We start from the raw sequence: 20,025 nt of genomic DNA, 5'->3' as shown, positions 1-20,025 counted from the left end.
CCCCGAGGCGATGACCCCCAACCGTGGGTCCCTCCAGCCCCACATGCGCCCCCCCCAGCCAGCCCCACATCCCCCGACAGAGCCCGGCCCAGCCCCCCCCCCGGGGGGTTGAAGGAGCCCCCAGCCCCGCGGACGGGGGGTTGGGGGTCCCCCTGCTGCCTGGGTGCCCCCAGCTCCACACACTAACGAAGGCACTGGCTAACGAGGGGGGGTCCGGCCCCCCCAGCACAGCTGAGCCACTGACTCAGGCGCTTCTGCCGCCCCCGGACGCCTGGGTCCCCCCTGGGGGGCTCCTGGACACCTCGGTCCCTGGGGTGTGGGGGGGGGCTGGAGCCCACCCGGACGCCTGGCCCCCCAGCATGGGGGGATCCTCCCACTGCCCCCCCCAGGGGACCCAGGCATCTGGGCCCCCACTCCCCCAGAGTCCCCCCTTAGGATGTGGCACTGCAGGAAATCCCCCAGGTCCCCATAGCTGCCCCCCCCCACCCCCCCTATAGACCTCCATAGCCCCCCCGCCTTATGATGTGGCGTTGCAGGAAGTCCCCCAGGCCCCCATAGCCCCTTCCAAGTCCCCCACAGCCCCCCCCTACCCCCCCACGAGCCCCCCCCTTATGACATGGTGTTGCAGAAAGTCCCCCAGGCCTCCCTAGTCCCCCCCTGGCCCCCCTATAGCCCCCCCATACCCCCCAGAGCCCCCCCCTTAGGATGTGGCACTGCAGGAAGTCCCCCAGGTCCCCATAGCCCCCCCCCATGCTCCCCCCTCCCCCCAAGCCCCCCAGGAGCACCCCCTCACAATGTGGAGCTGCAGGAAGTCCCCCAGGCCCCTATAGATCCACAGAACCCCCCATAGCCCCCCCCCCAGACCCCCCCCTCAAAATGTGGAGCTGGAGGAAGTCCCCCAGCTCCCCCAGAGCCCCCTGTAGTCCTTCATAGCCCCCTATACCACCCCATGGCCCCCCCCAGACCCCCCCTTACAATGTGGAGCTGCAGGAATTCCCCCAGAACCCCCCCCTATACCCCCCCCTTACAATGTGGAGCTGGAGGAAGTCCCCCAGGCCCCCTATAGCCCCCCCATAACCCCCTCCATAGCCTCCCCCAGACCCCCCACTTATGATGTGGAGCTGGAGGAAGTCCCCCAGGTCCCCGTACCCCCCTATAGCCCCCCCCCATGCCCCCCCCAGACCCCCCCTTACGATGTGGAGCTGGAGGAAGTCCCCCAGGTCCCCGTAGCCCCCCATACCCCCCCCATGCCCCCCTACAATGTGGAGCTGGAGGAAGTCCCCCAGGTCCCCGTAGCCCCCCATACCCCCCCCCCATGCCCCCCCGGACCCCCCCTTACGATGTGGAGCTGGAGGAAGTCCCCCAGGCCGGCCGCGCTCTCCACCCGCAGCAGGACGGCGTCGCGCTGGTGGGTGCTGAAGCCCAGGCCAGGCGGTCGGCGCGGGTGCTGGGCCGGTCGTTGGGGGGCCACGTGTAGGTGATCAGTGCCCCCCCCCTTCCCGAAGATGTAGGTGGTGCCCGCTGCGGGGGGGGACACCGGGGTCAGGGGGGGACGGGGACCCCGGCATCCAGGGGGGACCCCCAGGGTTTGGGGAGAGGGGCCCTGGGACCCAGGTGCCCGGGCAACCCCCCCCCAGAGACACCAAAGGGGGTGCAGGGGGGTGCCCGGACCCCTGGGTCGTGTGGCCCCCCCCCACCGTCTCTAGAAGGAGAGGGGGCACCCCGGCCTCGGGGGGCACCGCTCCTCCCCCGCTGCGATGTAGGTCAGCGCCCAGCCCGGGCTCGGCCTCGCACGAGGGGACGCGGGGCTTGCACGAGGGCTTGGCCTCGCACGAGGGCTCGGCCCCACGTCACCGCGGGGCACACGAAGGACGCGCACGCACGCTCGTGCAACCCCCGCCCCCTCGCACCGGTGGCTCCGCATCCCCCCAGCCGTGCCCGCACACACTGTGTGCGAGGGCACACGCGCAAACACGCCACGGGGACGTGCACACACGCCACGGGGACGTGCATACGCGTGTGTGCAAGGGGGGGGGGGCACAGACGACCCAGACCTGCAGCAGCCCCCCCCAGACCCTGCCCGGCCCCCCATCAACTGCAGCCCCAGCAGGGCGAGGGGAGGAGGAAGATGGGGGGGTTTGGGGTCCCGAGGAGGAGGAAGAAGAGGAGGAGGACAGAGGTTTTGGGGTCCCGAGGAGGAGGAAGAAGAGGAGGAGGACAGAGGTTTTGGGGTCCCGAGGAGGAGGAAGAAGAGGAGGAGGACAGAGGTTTTGGGGTCCCCAGGAGGAGGAAGAAGAGGAGGAGGACAGAGGTTTTGGGGTCCCCAGGAGCAGGAGGGGAGGAAGAGGAGTGTGAGGAAGAGGAGGCTGGGGGTTTTGGGGACCCCACGAGGAGGAGGAGGAGGAAGGAGGACAGGTCTTACAGTCCCCACAGGAAGAGGAGGAGGGAGAAGGTGGGTTTTCGGGTCCCTGTGAGCACAAGGGGAGGAGGAGGAGGAGGAGGAGGAGGAGGAGGAGGAGGAGGAAGGCCAGTCTGAGGGTACCTGCAAGCAGGTGGGGAGGAAGAGGGTGAGAAGGAGGAGGAGGAGGAAGGCAGGTCTGGGGGCCCCCTGGAGGAAGAGGAGGAGGAGGTGGGTTTTGGGGTCCCTGTGAGCACAAAGAGAGGAGGAGGAGGAGGAAGGCAGGTCTGGGGGCCCCCATGAGCAGGAGGGGAGGAAGAAGAGGATGAGGAAGAGGAGGATGGGGGTCCCCATGAGCAGGAGGGGAGGAAGAAGAGCAGCAGGATAGGGGTTTGGCGGTCCCTGTAAGCAGGAAGGGAGGAAGAAGAGGGTGAGGAGGAAGGCTGGTTTTGGGGTCCCTGTGAGCAGGAGGATGAGGAAGGGAGGAAGAGGATGGGGGTTCTGGGGTTCCCACAAGCAGGAGGGGATGAAGAGAAGGAGGAAGAAAAGGGTTTTGGGATCCCCGTGAGCACAAGAGGAGAAAGAGGAGGGAGAAGAGGAGGAAGGCAGGTCTCAGGGGTCCCCATCATCAGCAGGAGGAGAGTAGGGGCTTGGGGTGCCCCCATGGACAGGAGGGGAGGAAGAAGAGGAGGAAGAGGTGGACAGGGATTTTGGGGTCCCCATGAGAGGGAGGGGAGGAAGAGGAGGGTGAGGAAGGCAGGTCTGGGGGTCCCTGCAAGCAGGAGGAAGAGGAAGAGGAGGACAGAGATTTTGGGGTCCTCCAGGACCAGAAGGGGAGAGGAGGAGGAGCATGAGGACAAGGAGGAGGAAGGCAGGTGTGGGGTCCCCAGGAGGAGGAGGAGGAGGAGGGTTTGGAGGTCTCTGTGAGCAGGAGGGGAGGAAGAGGAGAAGGATGGGGTTTTGGGGGTCCCCACAAGCAGGAGGAAGGCTGGTGTGGGGGTCTTGAGGAGGAGGAGGAAGAGGAAGGCTGGTCTGGGGATCCTGAGGAGGAAGAGGAGGGTTTGGGGGTCTCTCTGAGCAGGAGGGGAAGAAGAAGAGCAGGATGGGGTTTTGGGGGTCCCCACATGCAGGAGGAGGGAGGAGGAGAAAGGCCCATCCGGAGGTCCCCAGGAGGAGGAGGAGGAAGGCTGGCCCAGGTCCCTGATGCAGTGAGGAGGAGGAGGAGGAGGAAGGCCAGTCTGGGGGTCCTAAGGAGTAGAAAGAGGGTTTGGGGGTCTCTGAGAGCAGGAGGGGAGGAAGAGGAGTAGGATGGGATTTTGGGGGTCCCCACGAGCAGCAGGATGAGGAGGAGGAAGGCCGGTCTGGGGGTGCCTGGGAGGAGGAGGAGGAAGACTGGTCTGGGGGTCCCCAGGAGGAGGAGGAGGAGGAAGGCTGGCCCAGGTCCCCAAGGCAGTGAAGAGGAGGAGGAGGAGGAGGAAGGCCAGTCTGGGGGTCCCCAGGAGGAGGAAGAAGGCTGGCCCAGGTCCCCAAGGCAGCAAGGAGGAGGAGGAGGAGGAGGAAGGCCAGTCTGGGGGTCCCCAGGAGGAGGAGGAGGAAGGTCAGCCTGGGGGTCCCCAGGAGGAGGAGAAGGAGGAGGAGGAAGGCCAGTCTGGGGGTCCCCAGGAGGAGGAGGAGGAGGAAGGCCAGTCTGGGGGTCCCCATGAGGAGGAGGAGGAGGAAGGCCAGTCTGGGGGTCCCCAGGAGGAGGAGGAGGAGGAAGGCCAGTCTGGGGGTCCCTAGGAGGAGGAGAAGGAGGAGGAGGAAGGCCAGTCTGGGGGTCCCCAGGAGGAGGAGGAGGAAGGTCAGCTTGGGGGTCCCCAGGAGGAGGAGAAGGAGGAGGAGGAAGGCCAGTCTGGGGGTCCCGAGGAGGAGGAGGAGGAAGGTCAGCCTGGGGGTCCCCAGGAGGAGAAGGAGGAGAAGGAAGGCCAGTCTGAGGGTCCCCAGGAGGAGGAGGAGGAGGAGGAGGAAGGCCAGTCTGGGGGTCCCGAGGAGGAGGAGGAGGAAGGCCGGCTCAGGTCCCCGAGGCAGCAAGGAGAAGGAGGAGGAGGAGGAGGAGGAGGAGGAGGAGGAGGCTCACCGTGGGCGCCGCGGGTGAGGAAGGGCGTGCGGTTGATGGCGATGGGGACGGTGCCGTGGCGGCTGTGGAAGTGGTGGACGTGGTGGGTGGTGGAGAGGCTGGAGGAGACCCTGGCCGGGCGCCCGGGGGCCGCCAGCACCCCCAGCGCCAGCAGCGCCAGCCCCAGCGCCCCGGGGCCCCCCCGGCCCCCCATCGGCCCCTCAGCGGCCCCCCGCCATCCGCCGGGCACCCCCAAACTGGGGGGGGGGGGGCAGCGGGGGCACCCCAAAAAGGGGAGCTGACGTGGGGGGGGGGGGTGGGACCCCGGAATGAGCCGCCCGGGGTGGGGGGTGGGAGCCCCTAGATGGGGAGGGGGGAGGGGGTGGAGGGAGGAGGGTGCGCCCCAAAATGGGGGGGGGGTGAAGGGAAGGGGATGCGCCCCAAAATGGGGAGGGGGGCGGTGAAGGGAGGGGGGTGCGCCCCAAAATGAGGAGAGGGACGGTGAAGGGGGGGAGGTGTGCCCCAAAATGGGCTATGGGGAGGATCGAGCCCCAAAACGGGGCCTAGGGGGGGAGTGCACCCCAAAACGTAGTTGGGGGGGTGTTTGTAGCCCGGGGGGGGGACTGCACCCCAAAATGTGGCCCCGGGGGGACACTTGTGCTCCAAAATGTGGTTTGAGAGGGGGATTGCACCCCAAAATGTGGCCCTGGGGGGGGCTGCGCCCTAAAATGGGGTTTGAGGGGGGGCTGTGCCCCAAAATGGGGTCGGGGGGTATTGCACCCCAGAAAGTGGTCTAGGGGGGGTGGATCCCCAAAACGTGGTTTGAAGGGGGAACTTGTGTCCCAAAATAGGGTCTAGGGTGGTGTCGCACCCCAAAACGGGGGGGGGGTTGTGCCCCAAAATGTGGCCAGAGGGAGAGCACCCAAAAATGGGGCTGGGGGAAGGTGAAACAAGGAAGGGGTAGCCAGAGGTGCCCCAAAATGGGGCTGGGGGGGGGGAACGGAGCCCCGAAATGCAGCTGGGGGGGGGTCACGGGCCCAAAAGTGGGCTGGGGGGGCTGGAGTCACCCCAGAAGGCGCGGGGGGGGGCAGCCCCAAATCACCCTGACCTCAAGCCAGGGGAGCCCTAAATCCCCTCAAAACGGGGCCCTGGGTCACCCCGCAAGGGCTGGGGGGGGTCCCCGAATCCCCCCCGGTGGGGCTAAAGGACCCCAAGATCCACCCACAGGGCTGGGGGGGGGGGGCCCGGGTCACCCCAAAAACGGGGCTGGGGGAGGGCCCGAGTTACCCCAAATCCCCCAGAAATGGGGCTGGGGGGGCCCCAAATCGCCCCAAAACGGGGCCGGGGTGGCTGAATCCCCCCCAAATGGGGCTGGGGGGGGGGGGGATCGCCCAAATCTCCCCCTAGAGCAGGGCTGGGAGGGCCCGAACGCCCCCCCAAATGGGGCTGGGGGGGGGGCAGCCCCCCCCTAGAAACGCGGAGGCTCCCCGGACACCCCCAAAGGGCCTGGGGGGTCCCGACCCCCCCTGGGGAGCGGGGCCGGGGGGTGCCGAGCGCCCCCCCCGCGGGGTGTCTGGATCCCCCCCCCGGGGCTCAGAGCATGCGGGGGGGGGGGCGCGGGGGGGCCCCGGGGCGGGGGGGGCCAGGGCGGGGGGGGGGGGCCTCAGAGGGGGTCGAGCATGGTCCGGGGGAGATGGGGGGGCCTGGGGGAGAGGGGGGGTGGGGGGGGGCGCGGGTCCGGAGGTGGGTGCGGGGGGAGGCGGAGGATGCGGGATGTGGGGCGGAGGGAGGACGGGGGGGGGGCTGCGGGGTGTGGGGCGGAGGGGGGGGGGGAGATGTGGGGCGGGGGCTGCGGGCGGATGAGGATGAGGATGAGGAGGGCGGCGGGGGCTGAGGCCGGGGCCGGGGGGGGGGCTCTGGCCTGGGCGGCTCCGGCTCCGGCTGCGGCTGCGGCTGCGGGGCGCGGCGGGTCGGCGCGGCCGTGGGGCGCGGTGGGGCGCGGTGGGGCGGCGGGCGGCCGTGGGGCGGCGGCGGCGGCGGCGGGTGCTGCAGCGGGAGGGGCGGGGGAGGGGGGAGGGGCGGGGGAGGGGCCTGGGGGGGAGGGGCCACGCCGCGACCCACGGCGGGGGAACCCACCGACACCCCCGGCGGCCCCGCGGGGGACCCGCGGCGGCCCCGCGGGGACCCCCCCTCCCAAGCCCCCCCCCCCCCCGCCGCCCCACGGCAGCTCCCGGGGACCCCCGGAGCCCCCCGCCCCGTCACAGCGTCACTGCGGCCCCCGTCCTGCCCCACGGACCCGTGGGTCGGAGCTGGGGGGGGGGGGGCGGGGATGCAGCCCCCGGACGCCTGGGTGCCCCCCGAGGCGTGAGGAGGGACCCCGGCCCCCCTGAGAGCGTGGGGGGGGGGGGGGGGATGTCACGTCAGCGGCCCTCGCACGCCCCTCGTGCCCCACCCGCGCGTGCGAACGGGGGGCCGGCTCCGCCCCGAACTCACCTGGGCCTCGATGGCGTGGGGACACGGGGACCCCGCGTGAGGGACACACGTGTCCCGTGCGAGGCCCGCGCGGCCGCCTGCTCCTCGCACGAGAGACTCGGGGACACGCGGACCCCGTGCAAGGGACGCGCGTCTCTCGCATGAGGCCGGACGCGCCTCGTGCAAGGGACCAGGGGACGCAGGCTCCTCGTGCGAGGCGCACGGGGCCACCCGCACCTCGCACGAGTGGCTCGGGGCCGCGCCGCCCCTGTGCGAGGGACCTGGGGACACCCGCGCCCCCCCCTTCCCCGCACCCCCCCCGCCACTCACGGTCGTTGCAGACGGGGCCCCCGTACGAGGTCATGGTGCAGTCGCACGTGAAGCCGTCCCACTGCTGCAGGCAGACGCCCTGGTTGGCGCACGACTCCTCCGTGCACGTCGTGCTCGGGCCTGCGGGCGCCGGCGTCACTGGGGTGCCCCTACCCCCCCCCCGGCCCCGCCCTGGGTGTCCTCGTGCACCCTTGTGCAACTCTGTGCATCCCCCGCTGCCTTTGTGCACCCTCGTGTCCATCTGCCTTTGTGCGCCCTTGTGCACCCTTGTGCACCCCCGCCTGCGTTTGTGCGCCCCCATACGCTCCCCTGCACCCCAGTGCACCCATCTGCCTCTGATCAACCCGGTGAAACCCCCCCGTGCGCCCTCCGCGTGCCTTCGCACGCCGCTGTGCACCCCCGCCTGCTGTTGTGCACCCTTGTGCAACCCCTGTGCACCTCGGTGCCCCCCTCTCTGCCCCCGTGCACACCCCCCACGTGCCCCGAGCACCCTTGGGTGCCCACATCCAGCCTCCGCAGTCCCCTGGGCGCCCTGTGAGCACCCGCAACGTGCCCTTGTGCGCCCCCCCATGAGTCTCCGGACACCCCTGTACCCCCTCCCGCACGCCCGTGCACCCCCACACACCCCCCTGCTCCCTCCCTCGGCCACGTGCACCCACGCGTGCCCCGTACCCCTTCCCGCACCCCTCTGCGCCCTTTCCCGTGCCTGTGTGCCCTCCTGCGCCCCCTTTACCCCTTCCCGCAACTCCACGCGCCCTCCTGCCCACCCACGCACCCTCGTGCGCCCTCGTGCGCCCTCCTGCGCCCCTTTACCCCTTCCCGCAGCTCCACGCGCCCTCCTGCCCACCCACGCACCCTCGTGCGCCCTCCTGCCCACCCACGCACCCTCGTGCGCCCTCCCGCACCCCCTCACCCCTTCCCGCACCCTCCCGCACCCCTTTACCCCTTTCCCGCAACCCCGCGCCCCCTCCCGCGCCCTCCCCGGGCCCGGCGCGCCCTCTCACCGTCGCAGCCGCGCTGGACGTGGCCCACGCGGTGCAGCGCGTCAGCCAGCAGGTCGGGCAGGCGGCCGTTGAGGTCGAGGGAGGCCAGGCAGCCCTGGAAGCCCCCGCGCGAGGCCACCAGCTTGGGCAGCCGCCCCAGCAGCCCCTTGCTGACGCCCCCGATGTACAGCTCCCCTGAGGGCGGGGGGGGGGCGTCACCCGCGGGCGACCCCCCCGTGGGCAGCCACCCACCCCCCAGGCCTCCCCTCCGCGGCGCCCGCCCGTCGCGTCACCCGCCGTGGGGTACCCCCCCGCCACGCGTGCATCCCCACGGGCGATGACCCCCGCCACGGGTGCCTCCCCGGCGTCGTCCCCCCCACCCCGCCGCCGCCCTGCTCACCCTTGAGGTCGAGGTTGCGGGCCCCCTGGCCGTGCTGGGTGACGGGGCGCCCGTCCACCCGCAGCCCGTGCAGGGTCCCCCCCTCCCGGGCCACCGACACCTCGTGCCAGCGCCCGTCGTGCAGCGGCTGCTCCGAGTTCCCCTTCATCAGCGAGGGGCCGTCGCCCAGGTCGAAGACGTAGTGGATGTACCTGGGGGGGGGGGGGGGGGGCAGGGGGCGGGGCCTGAGCCGAGGGGGCGGGGCCCGAGCCGAGGGGGGGCACCCCCAGCTCGAAGACATAAGGCATGCACCTGGGGCCGGGGGGGGGCGTGGCCTCCGCCGGGGGCGTGTCCCGGGTTTAGGGGCGGGGCGTGAGCCGAGGGGGGCCACCCCACCCCAAGGGCAAACATACAGCGCAGGCACCGGGGGGGGCGTGGCCTGAGGCGGGGGGAGGAGCCTGAACATAAGGGGAGGAGCCTGAGCCAAAGGGGCCGCCCCCCCCCCCCGGGGCAAACGCAGCGGCTGTACCGGTGGCCAGGGGGCGTGGTCAAGGCCGGGGAGGAGCCTGGCAAAAGAAGGGGTGGAGCCTGGCAAAAGCAGGGGAGGAGCCTGGCAAAAGAAGGGGAGGAGCCTGGCAAAAGAAGGGGTGGAGCCTGGCAAAAGAAGGGGTGGAGCCTGGGAAAAGGGGAGGAGCCTGGCAAAAGGGGAGGAGCCTGGCAAAAGGGGGCTGCCCCACCAAGTCGACCGTATAAGGGATGCACCTGCAGCCGGGAGGCGTGGCCTGAGCTGGGGGGGTGTGGTCAAATCGGGGAGGAGCCCGAGCCAAGGGGGCGGGGTCTCACCCAAGGGGAGGAGCCTGGGACAGTCGGGCGGGGCCTCAGGAGCAGGGGGCGGGGACTGGTGCGGCGGGGCAGGGCCTAAGGCTGGGTGGGCGCCACGGGGTGGGGGGTCCCCGAAGTCCCTGGGGGGGGGGGGGGGCTTACGGGGGTTCCCCGGGGGGGTTCAGGGGGTCCCCGAGATCCACAGGACCCGGTCACCCCCTCCCCGGCGGGGTTGCGCCCTCACCCCTTGACGAGCTCGACGACGAGGAAGTCGTTGCCGTTGCCGCTGTTGAAGAGGATGAGGCCGTCGGGCGCCGTGGTCTTGAACTGGAAGAAGAGGTGCATGGAGGCGTAGGCCTGCAGCGTGGCCAGCGCCACGTAGGAGCCGCGGCCCCGGAAGGCCACCGGGTCGGCCACGATGGTGCGTCGGCCGAAGCGGGCGTTGAGCTCGCAGGAGCTGATGTCGCCGTTCTTGCAGAGGTCCAGGTAGGGCAGCCCGTTGAAGAGGAGCCCGCTCAGGTGGCCCAAGAAGTTGGAGGGCACCACGGCCAGGAACCGCCGCTCCGTCACGATGCCCGTCTCGATGTTGTGGAACTCCAGGCGGGTGTGGGCGCCCGACATCTGCCCTGCGGGGCGAGGCGGGGGCAGGGCTGGTGGGCGTCCCCGGGGGCACCCGCCGACCCGCGGCCCCCCCCCCCCCCCCGCGCGCCCGTCCCCGCGGGCACCTTCGACGGTGACGTTGTCGACGGAGAGCTGGAGGCTGCGCCCGCGCCGCACCACCCGCACCGTGTGCCACTCGTTGTCGTCCAGCTTCTGCCCCGCGAAGAGGGTCTCGGGGCCCTTGCCTGGGGGGGCGGGGGTCAGGCGGGCCGCGCCGGGCGACGCCCGAGCACGGCCGCGCCCGCGAACGCCTCGTGCGAACTCGCCCCGGCGAACGCCGCCCGCACGTGTGCGCTCCCCTAAATGCCGTGCGCGCTCGCCCCCTCAACGCCCCCCGCAAACGCCGTGCACGCTCGCCCCTAAAGACACGCGCGCACGCTCGCTCTGGCAAACACCAGGCACACGCGGGCTCCCCTAAGTATTGTGCACACACCTGCAAACGCCGTGCACGAACGCACCCCCCCTCTAGCAAACGGCGTGCGAACGCGTGCACTCCCCCAAATATCGCACGTGTGCACGCCTGCAAACACCGCGCGCACACGCCTAAGCACTGCACGCCTGCGCACGCCTAAACACAACTGTGCACGCTCACACCCCTAAAACCCCCATGCACCCCCCAAACACTGTGCACACACGCACCCCTGAGCGGTGAGCACACCGACACGCTCCTACAAACCTTGTGCACGCCCCCCCCAGCGCTGCACACACGCACACACACTGAGCGTGCAAACACCGTGCACGCACACCCATGGCTGCAGACGTGGGGTGCGCACGCCCAGAACAGCACGTGCACACTCAGAGCCCGCACACACCACATTGTTCACACACGCAGCCTGCAAGCACCGTGCATGCGTACGCGCAGGCCCCCTTGCACACACCCGTGTGCGCACACACACGCCACCCCCCCCCAGCCAGGTGGGTGCCCACGCGTGCACCATCCAGGGGACACGGGGACACGCTGGGGACACGGGGACGGGGAGGGAAATGGGGGTGTGTGTGCATGCAGGGTGAGTGTGTGTGCACACGTGTGTCCATGCACAGCTGCTGCATGTGTCTATGCACAGTTCCAGTGTGTGTGTGGACACGTGTCTGCACGTGTGCGCATAGCTCCAGCGTGTGTGCGTATGTGTATGCGCACAGCTGTAGCATGTATGCACGTGTGTGTGTCAGTGCACCGCTACAAAGCGTGTGCGCGTGTGTCCCTGCACAGCTGCAGTGTGTGTGCATGCACGTGTGCGTGCACGTGTCTGTGTACAGCTGCAGTGTGTGCACACGTGTGTGTACCTATGCAGGGCTGCAGAGCGTGTACGTGCACCGTTACAGCATGTGTGCACTAGTGCCCGTGCACGGCTGCAGAACACGGGCACGTGTGTGTGCCATGCGTGTGCATGCCTGCAGCCCGTGTGCATGTCCCTATGTGTGCGTGTGTCGCACGCGCAAGCCCCCGTGTGCTCCTGCTCACCCCCCCCCTCCCCAGGACCCCTCCCCTTGGGCAGGAGACCCTGGACACCTGGGTCCCCGGGGGGGGGAGGGGGGGGCGGACGCCTGGGTCCTTGGGGTGGGGGGTGGGGGGGCAGTCGGACAGGGCCACCCTCGTGTACGGAGACCCCTCGCACAGGGACCCCCCACTCACCTGCGTCTGCAGCTGGCTGTCGCACGCCGGGTCTGGGCACGTGTGTCACACACGCATGTGCATCCCGCCCGCTCCCCCCCCATGCACACGTGTGTGTGCTTGTGACACCCCCACCTCCCAGCACAGCCACTGTGCAGGCCAGCGAGCGTGAAACGCTAGGCCTTGCACACGCGCGTGCATGTGTGCGCCCCCAGCCCCTGCACACGTGTGTGACAGCAGCCGCTGCCCGCGTCCCTGCCCTGCCCCCATGTCACGTCCCTGACACACGCGTGTGCCCCCTGGGGGGCGGGGCTGAGCCACACCTGCACACGCGGGGCCTCGTGCGCCTGCACGCACGTGTGTCCCGCCCTGCACACGTGTGCGTGCGGCTGTGACCTGGCGTGACCCTGGGCACGTCCAGTGAACCCAGGCATCCACGGGGGGCATGACCAGACCCCCCAGGGGGGACCCAGGCGTCCGGGGTGGGGGGGACCCAGGCATCGGGGGGGGGGGGGAGCGGGGGGGGCGCACACTTACTGGGGTGGCAGCCCACGCGCACGCAGTCTGGGGAGAGAAGAGAGCAGGATCAGGCCCTTCGGAGCCGCAGCCGGTGTCACCGCCCCGGGGACGAGGGGGGGCGGCCGGGACAGACGGCGCGAGGTGCCAGCAGGGATGGGACGGGGACGGGGACTGGGATGGGACTGGGACTGGATGGGGACTGGGATGGGGATGGGAGTGGGAGTGGATGGGGACAGGATAAAGATGGTGACTGGGGCTGGACGAGGAGAGGACGGGGCTGGGATGGGACTGGGATTGGATGGGAATGGATCAGTTGGGATGGGGACTGGGATGGGGCTGGGATGGGGACTGGGATGGGGATGGAACTGGGATGGGGATGGAACTGGGATGGGACTGGGACGGGGACAGGATAAAGATGGTGACTGGGACTGGACAAGGAGAGGACGGGGCTGGGATGGGGCTGGGATTGGATGGGAATGGATCAGTTGGGATGGGGACTGGGATGGGGCTGGCGCTGGGATGGGGCTGGGATTGGATGGTATTAGATTGATTGGGATGGGGACTGGGATGGGGCTGGGATTGGACTGGGATGGGAATGGAACCGGGATGGGACTGGGATGGGGATGGAACCAGGATGGGACTGGGATGGGGACAGGATAAAGATGGTGACTGGGACTGGACAAGGAGAGGATGGGGCTGGGATGGGGCTGGGATTGGATGGGAATGGATCGATTGGGATTGGGACTGGGACGGGGCTGGAACTGGGATTGGACTGGGATTGGATGGGATCGGATCAATTGGGATGGGGATTGGATGGGGTTGGAACTGGGATGGGGCTGGGATTGCACTGGGATGGGGACAGGATAAAGATGGTGACTGGGACTGGATGAGAAGAGGACAGGGCTGGGATGGGGACCAGTACAGGAACAGGATGGGGACCAGGACTGGGACTGGGATGAGATGGGATGGGGACGGGCACTTGGACCGTGCAGCCCTGTGCCGGGGGGGTTCAGGGGTCTCGGGGGGCGGAGGGGGCAGAGGCACCTCGCAGGGGGATCCCGGCCACCGCGCGGGGCCCAGCCGGGGGGGGGCGCGGGGGGATCCCGGGGGATCCGGGGGGATCCGAGGGGATCGGGCGCCCCAGGGCTGGGCCCCCCCTCGTCAACCGCTGCAGGGCGGCGGGGGGCAAACGCGCCGGGACCCGGGGGGGGGGCCCCCATCCCATGGTGGGGTCCCCAACCCTGCAGGGGGCCTGCAGCCCCGTGGGGGGGGGTCCCCAGTGCTGTGGGGCTGCAGGGGGGAATCCCCAACCCCCTGGGGGCTCCCCAATACCATGGGGGGGTCCCCGACCCTACAGAGGACCTGCAGCCCCACGGGGGTCATCCCCCCCCAAATGCAGGGTGCTGCAGGGGGATCCCCGACCCTGAGGGGATCCCTGATCCCTTGGGGGGATCCCCAACCCCCCTGGGGGGGTCCTGGCGCTGTGCCCCAAGTGGCAGCGGGGGGGTCACGAAGGCTCCCAAACCCGGGGGGGGGGGGGGTGGGTGGGAGGACCCGACGGGGAGCCGACGGGGACGTGGGTGCCCGAGTCGGCTCCGGTGACGTCCCCGCAGAGGTGCCGTTTGGGGGTCCCGGGTACCAGGGTTTGGGGGGGCTTCAACAGCGCCGCGAGGCTTGGGTGTGATTTTAGGGACCTGGGCGTGATTCTGGGGCTACAGGCGTCATTTTGGGGACCAATCTGGGGCCGGGAGCACTGGCACGAGCAGTTTTGGGGACAGTTTTGGGGTCTCGAGCTCAACTCCAGCATCACTTTGGGGACAGTTTTGGGGTCTCGAGCTCAACTCCAGCATCACTTTGGGGACAGTTTTGGGGTCTCGAGCTCAACTCCAGCATCACTTTGGGGACAGTTCTGGGGACCTGGGCGCTATTTTGAGGTCTCAGGCTCCGACTTGAACATCACTTCAGGGACCATTTCGGGGTCACGAGAACGGACCCGGGCACCGTTTTGGGATCCCGGGCACCGTTTTGGGATCCCAGGCATCAACTCGAACATCACATCGGGGACCATTTCGGGGTCACGAGAACCGACTCGGGCACCGTTTGGGGGGACCGTTTTGGGGACCTGAGCATCATCTTTGGGGACCGTTTTGGGGACCTGAGCGCCCCGGGGCGGGGGGTTTCGGAGGCGGGGAGGGGGGGCTCACCCAGGTTAACGGTGAGCTTCATGCGCCCCCCATCCAGCTCGAGGCGCAGCGTGTCGGCCGACTGGCGGGACGTGGTGGCCAGGACGAGGCCGTAGGCGCGGGGGGACATGAAGCGCAGGGCCACGTCCTCCGCCTCCGTCTGCGCCGCCCCCGGCACCAGGATCTTCAGGTACATGCTGCCGTCGTAGCTCAGCACCGCCGCCTCTGCGGGGGGACCCCCCCGTCACCGCCGACCCGCGCGTTCGGGGGGACAGCCCCCTCCCATCATCACAGACCTGGGCATTCAGGGGGACCCCCCCCCCCCCGGCACCACGGACCCCCAGGCATCCGGGTACCCCCAACCCCAGGGGACCCAGGCACGTGGGTGCTTCCCCCCTCCCCAGGGGACCCCCACGCATCTGGGTGCCCCCCCTTTCCCAGGGCCACCCGGGGAGGCACCCAAGCATCTGGGGGAGACCCCAGGCATCGGGGGGGGACGACTCCCTCCCCCAAGGTTGCCCCTCTAACCCCGCGGGGGACCCAGGCATCCCGGGGGGAACCCAGGCATTTGGGGACCCCCTTCCCCAAGGGTCTCAGCCAGCCCGGTACCCCCCCCACCTTTCCCAGGGCCACCTCCCCGGTGTTGGGGGGGGGGGGGATCTGCCACCCACCCGTCTCGCAGCGGGGTCCCAGGTAGCCGGTGCCGAGGCAGTCGCAGATGAAGCGGTTCCAGCCCTCGCGGCAGAGCCCCCCGTTCCGGCAGGGCCCGCTGGCGCAGTGCCGGGGGGGCTCGCGGGCGCAGAAGGGGGTGACCCCCGGGGCGGCCTGAGCCTCCGCCAACCGTCGCACGTCGCGGCTGCGGCCGTCGACGAAGAGGTCGCGGACGCAGCCCACGTAGCCGTAGCGCAGAAAGGCCGTCCAGAGCTCGGGGGGCAGCGGGGGGCCCGGCCGCCCCTCGGGGAGCCCCCCCAGGTAAAGCTCCGAGTCCAGGTCCAGCACCTCGCTCTCGCCGCTCGCCAAGAAGGGGGTGCTGCGGCTGTTCACCGACACCGAGCCTGGGGGGGGGGACACGACGGGGGGGATGGCGTCGGGGGGACACGGTGGGGATGCGGGGGTGCCGGGGGTGCACCGGGTGCACGGTGCCACGGGGGGATGACGGGGACACGTGGCACCGGGGGGGGGGTCCGGGGCCACCCTGCGCACACCCACCCCGCTCCGTGCGAGGACCCACGGGCACCGACGCCTTGGCACGCGTGCAAAGAGCCCTCGCACGCGCCCCTTTGTGCCCGCCACCTCTCTGTGCACCGACACCCTTGCGCACCCGCAAACCCTCTGTGCACGCCCCCCCCCCCGCACCCACCACCTACGCCCTTGCACATGTGCAAACCCTCTGTGCACACCCCCGGCACTCACCACCTACACCCTTGCACACGTGCAAACCCTGTATGCACACATCCCCGGCACCCACCACCTACACCCTTGCACACGTGCAAACCCTCTGTGCACACCCCCCCGGCACCCACCACCTACATCCTTGCACATGTGCAAACCCTGTATGCACACCCCCCCGGCACTCACCACTGACACCCTTGCACACCCACAAACCCTCTGCACGCCCCCCCTCCTGCACCCACCACCTACACCCTTGCACACGTGCAAACCCTCTGTGCACGCCCCCCCCCCCACACCCACCACCTACGCCCTTGCACACGTGCAAACCCTGGATGCACAACCTGCTGGCATCCACCACCTACACCCTTGCACACGTGCAAACCCTGTATGCACACCCCCCCTGGCACTCACCACCTACACCCTTGCACACGTGCAAACCCTCTGTGCACACCCCCCTGGCACCCACCACCTACACCCTTGCACATGTGCAAACCCTCTGTGCACAACCCACCGGCACTCACCACCTACACCCTTGCACACGTGCAAACCCTCTGTGCACGCCCCCCCCCACACCCACCACCTACACCCTTGCACATGTGCAAACCTGCTGTGCACAACCCACCGGCACTCACCACTGACACCCTTGCACACGTGCAAACCCTCCGTGCACACCCCCCCATCTGCACGCGCCACCCCTCCGCGCGCAGCCGCCCCCGCGCACGCGCGGGCCCCCGTGCCCGCGCCCCGCTCGCCCTCTCCGCGCGCAAACGCCCTCGCGCGCCGGCGAAAACTCTCCGCCCGCGCCCTCGCGCCCTCGCGCCCCTCGGCCCCCGCCTCGCGCGGCCGCCCCCCCGGCGCTCTCACCTTTCCTGCCGTCCCTTTGCACGTCCACGTGGCACCACTCGCCGTCGGTGACCTTGCGGGCGCTGGCGCGCACCTTGATGCCGCCGGAGCCCATGTCCAGCAGCAGGTAGAGGTGCCCGTCCAGCAGCTCCAGGGCGAAGTAGTCGGGCCGGGGGTGGCCGGGCCCCTGCGGCCGCCCCTGCCCGAAGAGCAGGAGCCCGTTGGCTTCGGTGGTTCGGAAGTCGAAGGAGACGGAGCCGGCGCGTGCCGCCCGCCACGCCGGCAGCGCCAGGAAGGCCTGCGGCGTCCCGAAGGTGACGGGCTCCAGGGCGGCCACGGCCTCGCAGCGGAAGAGCAGGGCGCCGTGCAGCGTCACCCGCCCGTCGCCCTCCTGCGCCAGGCGCGACAGCTCCAGCTTGAAGTCGTTGTTCTTGTAGACCACCTGGGGGGGCGGGACGGGGGGGGCACGCGTGTCCCACGGGCGCCCCTCGTCCCCGCGCGCCCTTCGCCCCTCCGCGCCGCACGTCGCCGCGCGCGCCGGTGCTCCGCATCCCTGCGTCCCCACGCGTGCCACGTCCCCGTGCGCCCCGTGTACCCTTTATCCCTCTGCACCCCGTGTCCCCGTGCACCCCGTGCACTCCGGTGCTCCACATCCCTCTGTCCCCACACGTGCCACGTCCCCGTGTCCCCATGCACCCCGTGTCCCCATATCCCTCTGCACCCCACGTCCCCGTGCACCCCGGTGCTCCACATCCCTGCGTCCCCACACGTGCCACGTCCCCATGTCCCCGTGCACCCCATGTCCCCATGCTCCCCATGTCCCTCTGCACCCTGTGTCCCCGTGCGCCCTTTATCCCTCTGCACCGCACGTCCCCATGCACGCCAGTGCTCCGCATCCCTGCGTCCCCACGCATGCCACGTCCCCGTGCACCCCGTGCACCCTTTATCCCTCTGCACCCCGTATCCCCGTGCACCCCGGTGCTCCGCATCCCTGCACCCCCATGCATGCCACGTCCCTGTGTCCCCGTGCACCCCGTGTCCCCATGCTCCCCATATCCCTCTGCACCCCGTATCCCCGTGCAGCCCGGTGCTCCACATCCCTCTGCCCCCACGCGTGCCATGTCCCCGTGCACCCCATGTGCCCTTTGTCCCTCTGCACCCCCTGTCCCCGTGCATCCCCAGCATCCCCTGTCCCCGTGCACCCCGAGCATGGGCCTCTCTGCACCCCACATCCCCGTGCACCCCAGTGCTCGACATCCCTGTGTCCCTGTGCACCCCATGCACCCTGGTGCTCCACATCCCTCTGTCCCCACGCATGCCACGTCCCCGTGTCCCCGTGCACCCCATGTCACCATGCTCCCCATATCCCTCTGCACCCCACGTCCCCGTGCACCCCGGTGCTCCGCATCCCTGCGTCCCCACACATGCCACGTCCCCGTGTCCCCATGCGTCCCATGTCCCCATGCACCCCGTGTCGCCATGCTCCCCATATCCCTCTGCACCCCACGTCCCTGTGCACCCCGGTGCTCCACATCCCTGTGTCCCCGTGCACCCCACAGCCCTGTGCACCCCGTATCCCCGTGCACCCCATGTCCCCATGCACGCCATGCACCCTTTGTCCCTCTGCACCCCATATCCCCGTGCACCCCCCGTCCCCATGCACCCCGTGCACTCTTTATCCCTGTGCACCCCGTATCCCCGTGCACCCTCTGTCCCCACACACCCCGTGCACCCTTTGTCCCTCTGCACCCCGTATCCCCGTGCACCCCATGCACCCTGGTGCTCCACATCCCTGTGTCCCCACGCATGCTGTGTCCCCGTGCACCCCCAGCATCCCCTGTCCCCATGCACCCTGAGCATGGGCCTCTCTGCACCCCATGTCCCCGTGCACCCCAGGTCCCCGTGTCCCCGTGCACCCCATATCCCTCTACACCCCACATCCCCGTGCACCCCGGTGCCCCACAACCCTGTGTCCCCGTGCACCCCATGTCCCCGTGCACCCCGTGCACCCTTTATCCCTCTGCACCCCGTATCCCCGTGCACCCCGGTGCTCCACATCCCCGTGTCCCCGTGCACCCCACAGCCCTCTGCACCCCGTATCCCCGTGCACCCCATGTCCCCGTGCACCCCGTGGCCCCTCTGTCCCTCTGCACCCCGTATCCCCGTGCACCCCCCGTCCCCGTGCACCCTTTATCCCTCTGCACCCCGTATCCCCGTGCACCCCATGTCCCCGTGCACCCCGTGGCCCCTCTGTCCCTCTGCACCCCGTATCCCCGTGCACCCCCCGTCCCCGTGCACCCTTTATCCCTCTGCACCCCGTATCCCCGTGCACCCCGCTGCCCCACATCCCCGCGTCCCCGCGCGTGCCGTGTCCCCCTGCACCCCACATCCCCGCGTCCCCGCGTCCCCAGGCCCCCCGTGTGACCCCCCCCGGGCCCCGTCCCGGCGCTCACGTCCTTGAGGCAGCCCATGAAGTTGTTGCTGACGGGGGAGCCGGGGAGGTCGGCGGTGTTGGGGGACCCCCCCACGTAGAAGAAGTCGTCGGAGCCCAGCATGGTGTAGTCCTCCTGCGTGTACCCCGTCGTCGTCAGGATCCCGTCCACCGAGATCGTCACCTGCGGCACGAGCGCGCCCGGCCTCAGCGGGGGCCCCCCGCCCGCCCGCTGCAGCCATTTCTGTGTCTGGGGGGGTGGGGGGGGGGACACGGACCCCAAAAGGGGTGGGGGGGGGTGGGGATGGGGGGGGGGGAGGTACACGGGAGGCTGGGGGTGATGGGGCGGCCATGGGGATGTGGGGGGTAACGGGGGCGGTAGGGGTGACGGGGGACTATGGGGACACGGGGGGCAGTGGGGGGGGGAATGAGGGGGTGGGGGGGGTGATGGGGGGCAATGGTGGTGGATTCCAGGGGGCACCTGGGGGGGCGGGGGCAGTCTGGGGGGGCCAACGACTTGGGGGTCTCGGCGGGTGGGGGGGGGTGTGTTCCAAGGGTGTCCCTGGCCACAAATACGGGACCCCAGGTGGGTGTGGGGGGGGGGGGGGCTGGGGACCCCCCAGTTCCTGTCTCCCCCAGGGGACCCAGGCATCCAGGTACCCCCTCCCTGCCCCTGCCCTTCCTGGGGGGGGGGTGGGGAACAGGGACACCCCGGCATCCGGGCCCTATCTGGGCTAATTAGGTCTCAATAGCAGCAGCTGCTAATGAGGAGGGACCCCCCCACACCCCCCCCAGTTGCTGGTGATCTGGGGTGGGGGGAACTCGGACACCTGGGTGCTCTGCTGGTGTCCAACCCCCCCCCCCCCAAAGTGCCCCTGGGGGGACACAGGCATCCGGGGACCCCCC

At 70.3% G+C, this 20,025-nt stretch overlaps 1 protein-coding gene across 1 annotated transcript in view; it reads right to left on the bottom strand.

The window, feature by feature from the left end:
• Positions 1–20,025, bottom strand: part of NRXN2 (neurexin 2) — a 48,743-nt gene that overhangs the window by 10,900 nt on the left and 17,818 nt on the right. The window contains 13 exon segments of the mRNA XM_075018240.1: positions 1,340–1,425; positions 1,428–1,494; positions 1,496–1,521; positions 7,296–7,415; positions 8,300–8,473; positions 8,679–8,869; positions 9,724–10,105; positions 10,205–10,324; positions 12,289–12,315; positions 14,475–14,678; positions 15,125–15,508; positions 16,710–17,130; positions 19,142–19,303. Of these exon segments, the coding sequence (XP_074874341.1) occupies positions 1,340–1,425; positions 1,428–1,494; positions 1,496–1,521; positions 7,296–7,415; positions 8,300–8,473; positions 8,679–8,869; positions 9,724–10,105; positions 10,205–10,324; positions 12,289–12,315; positions 14,475–14,678; positions 15,125–15,508; positions 16,710–17,130; positions 19,142–19,303 (2,364 nt within the window).

Source organism: Buteo buteo, chromosome 29, assembly GCF_964188355.1.
Source record: "Buteo buteo chromosome 29, bButBut1.hap1.1, whole genome shotgun sequence".
NCBI lineage: Eukaryota > Metazoa > Chordata > Aves > Accipitriformes > Accipitridae > Buteo > Buteo buteo.
The sequence above is the reverse complement of the archived record's forward strand: the minus strand, read 5'-3'. Positions and strand labels throughout refer to the sequence as shown.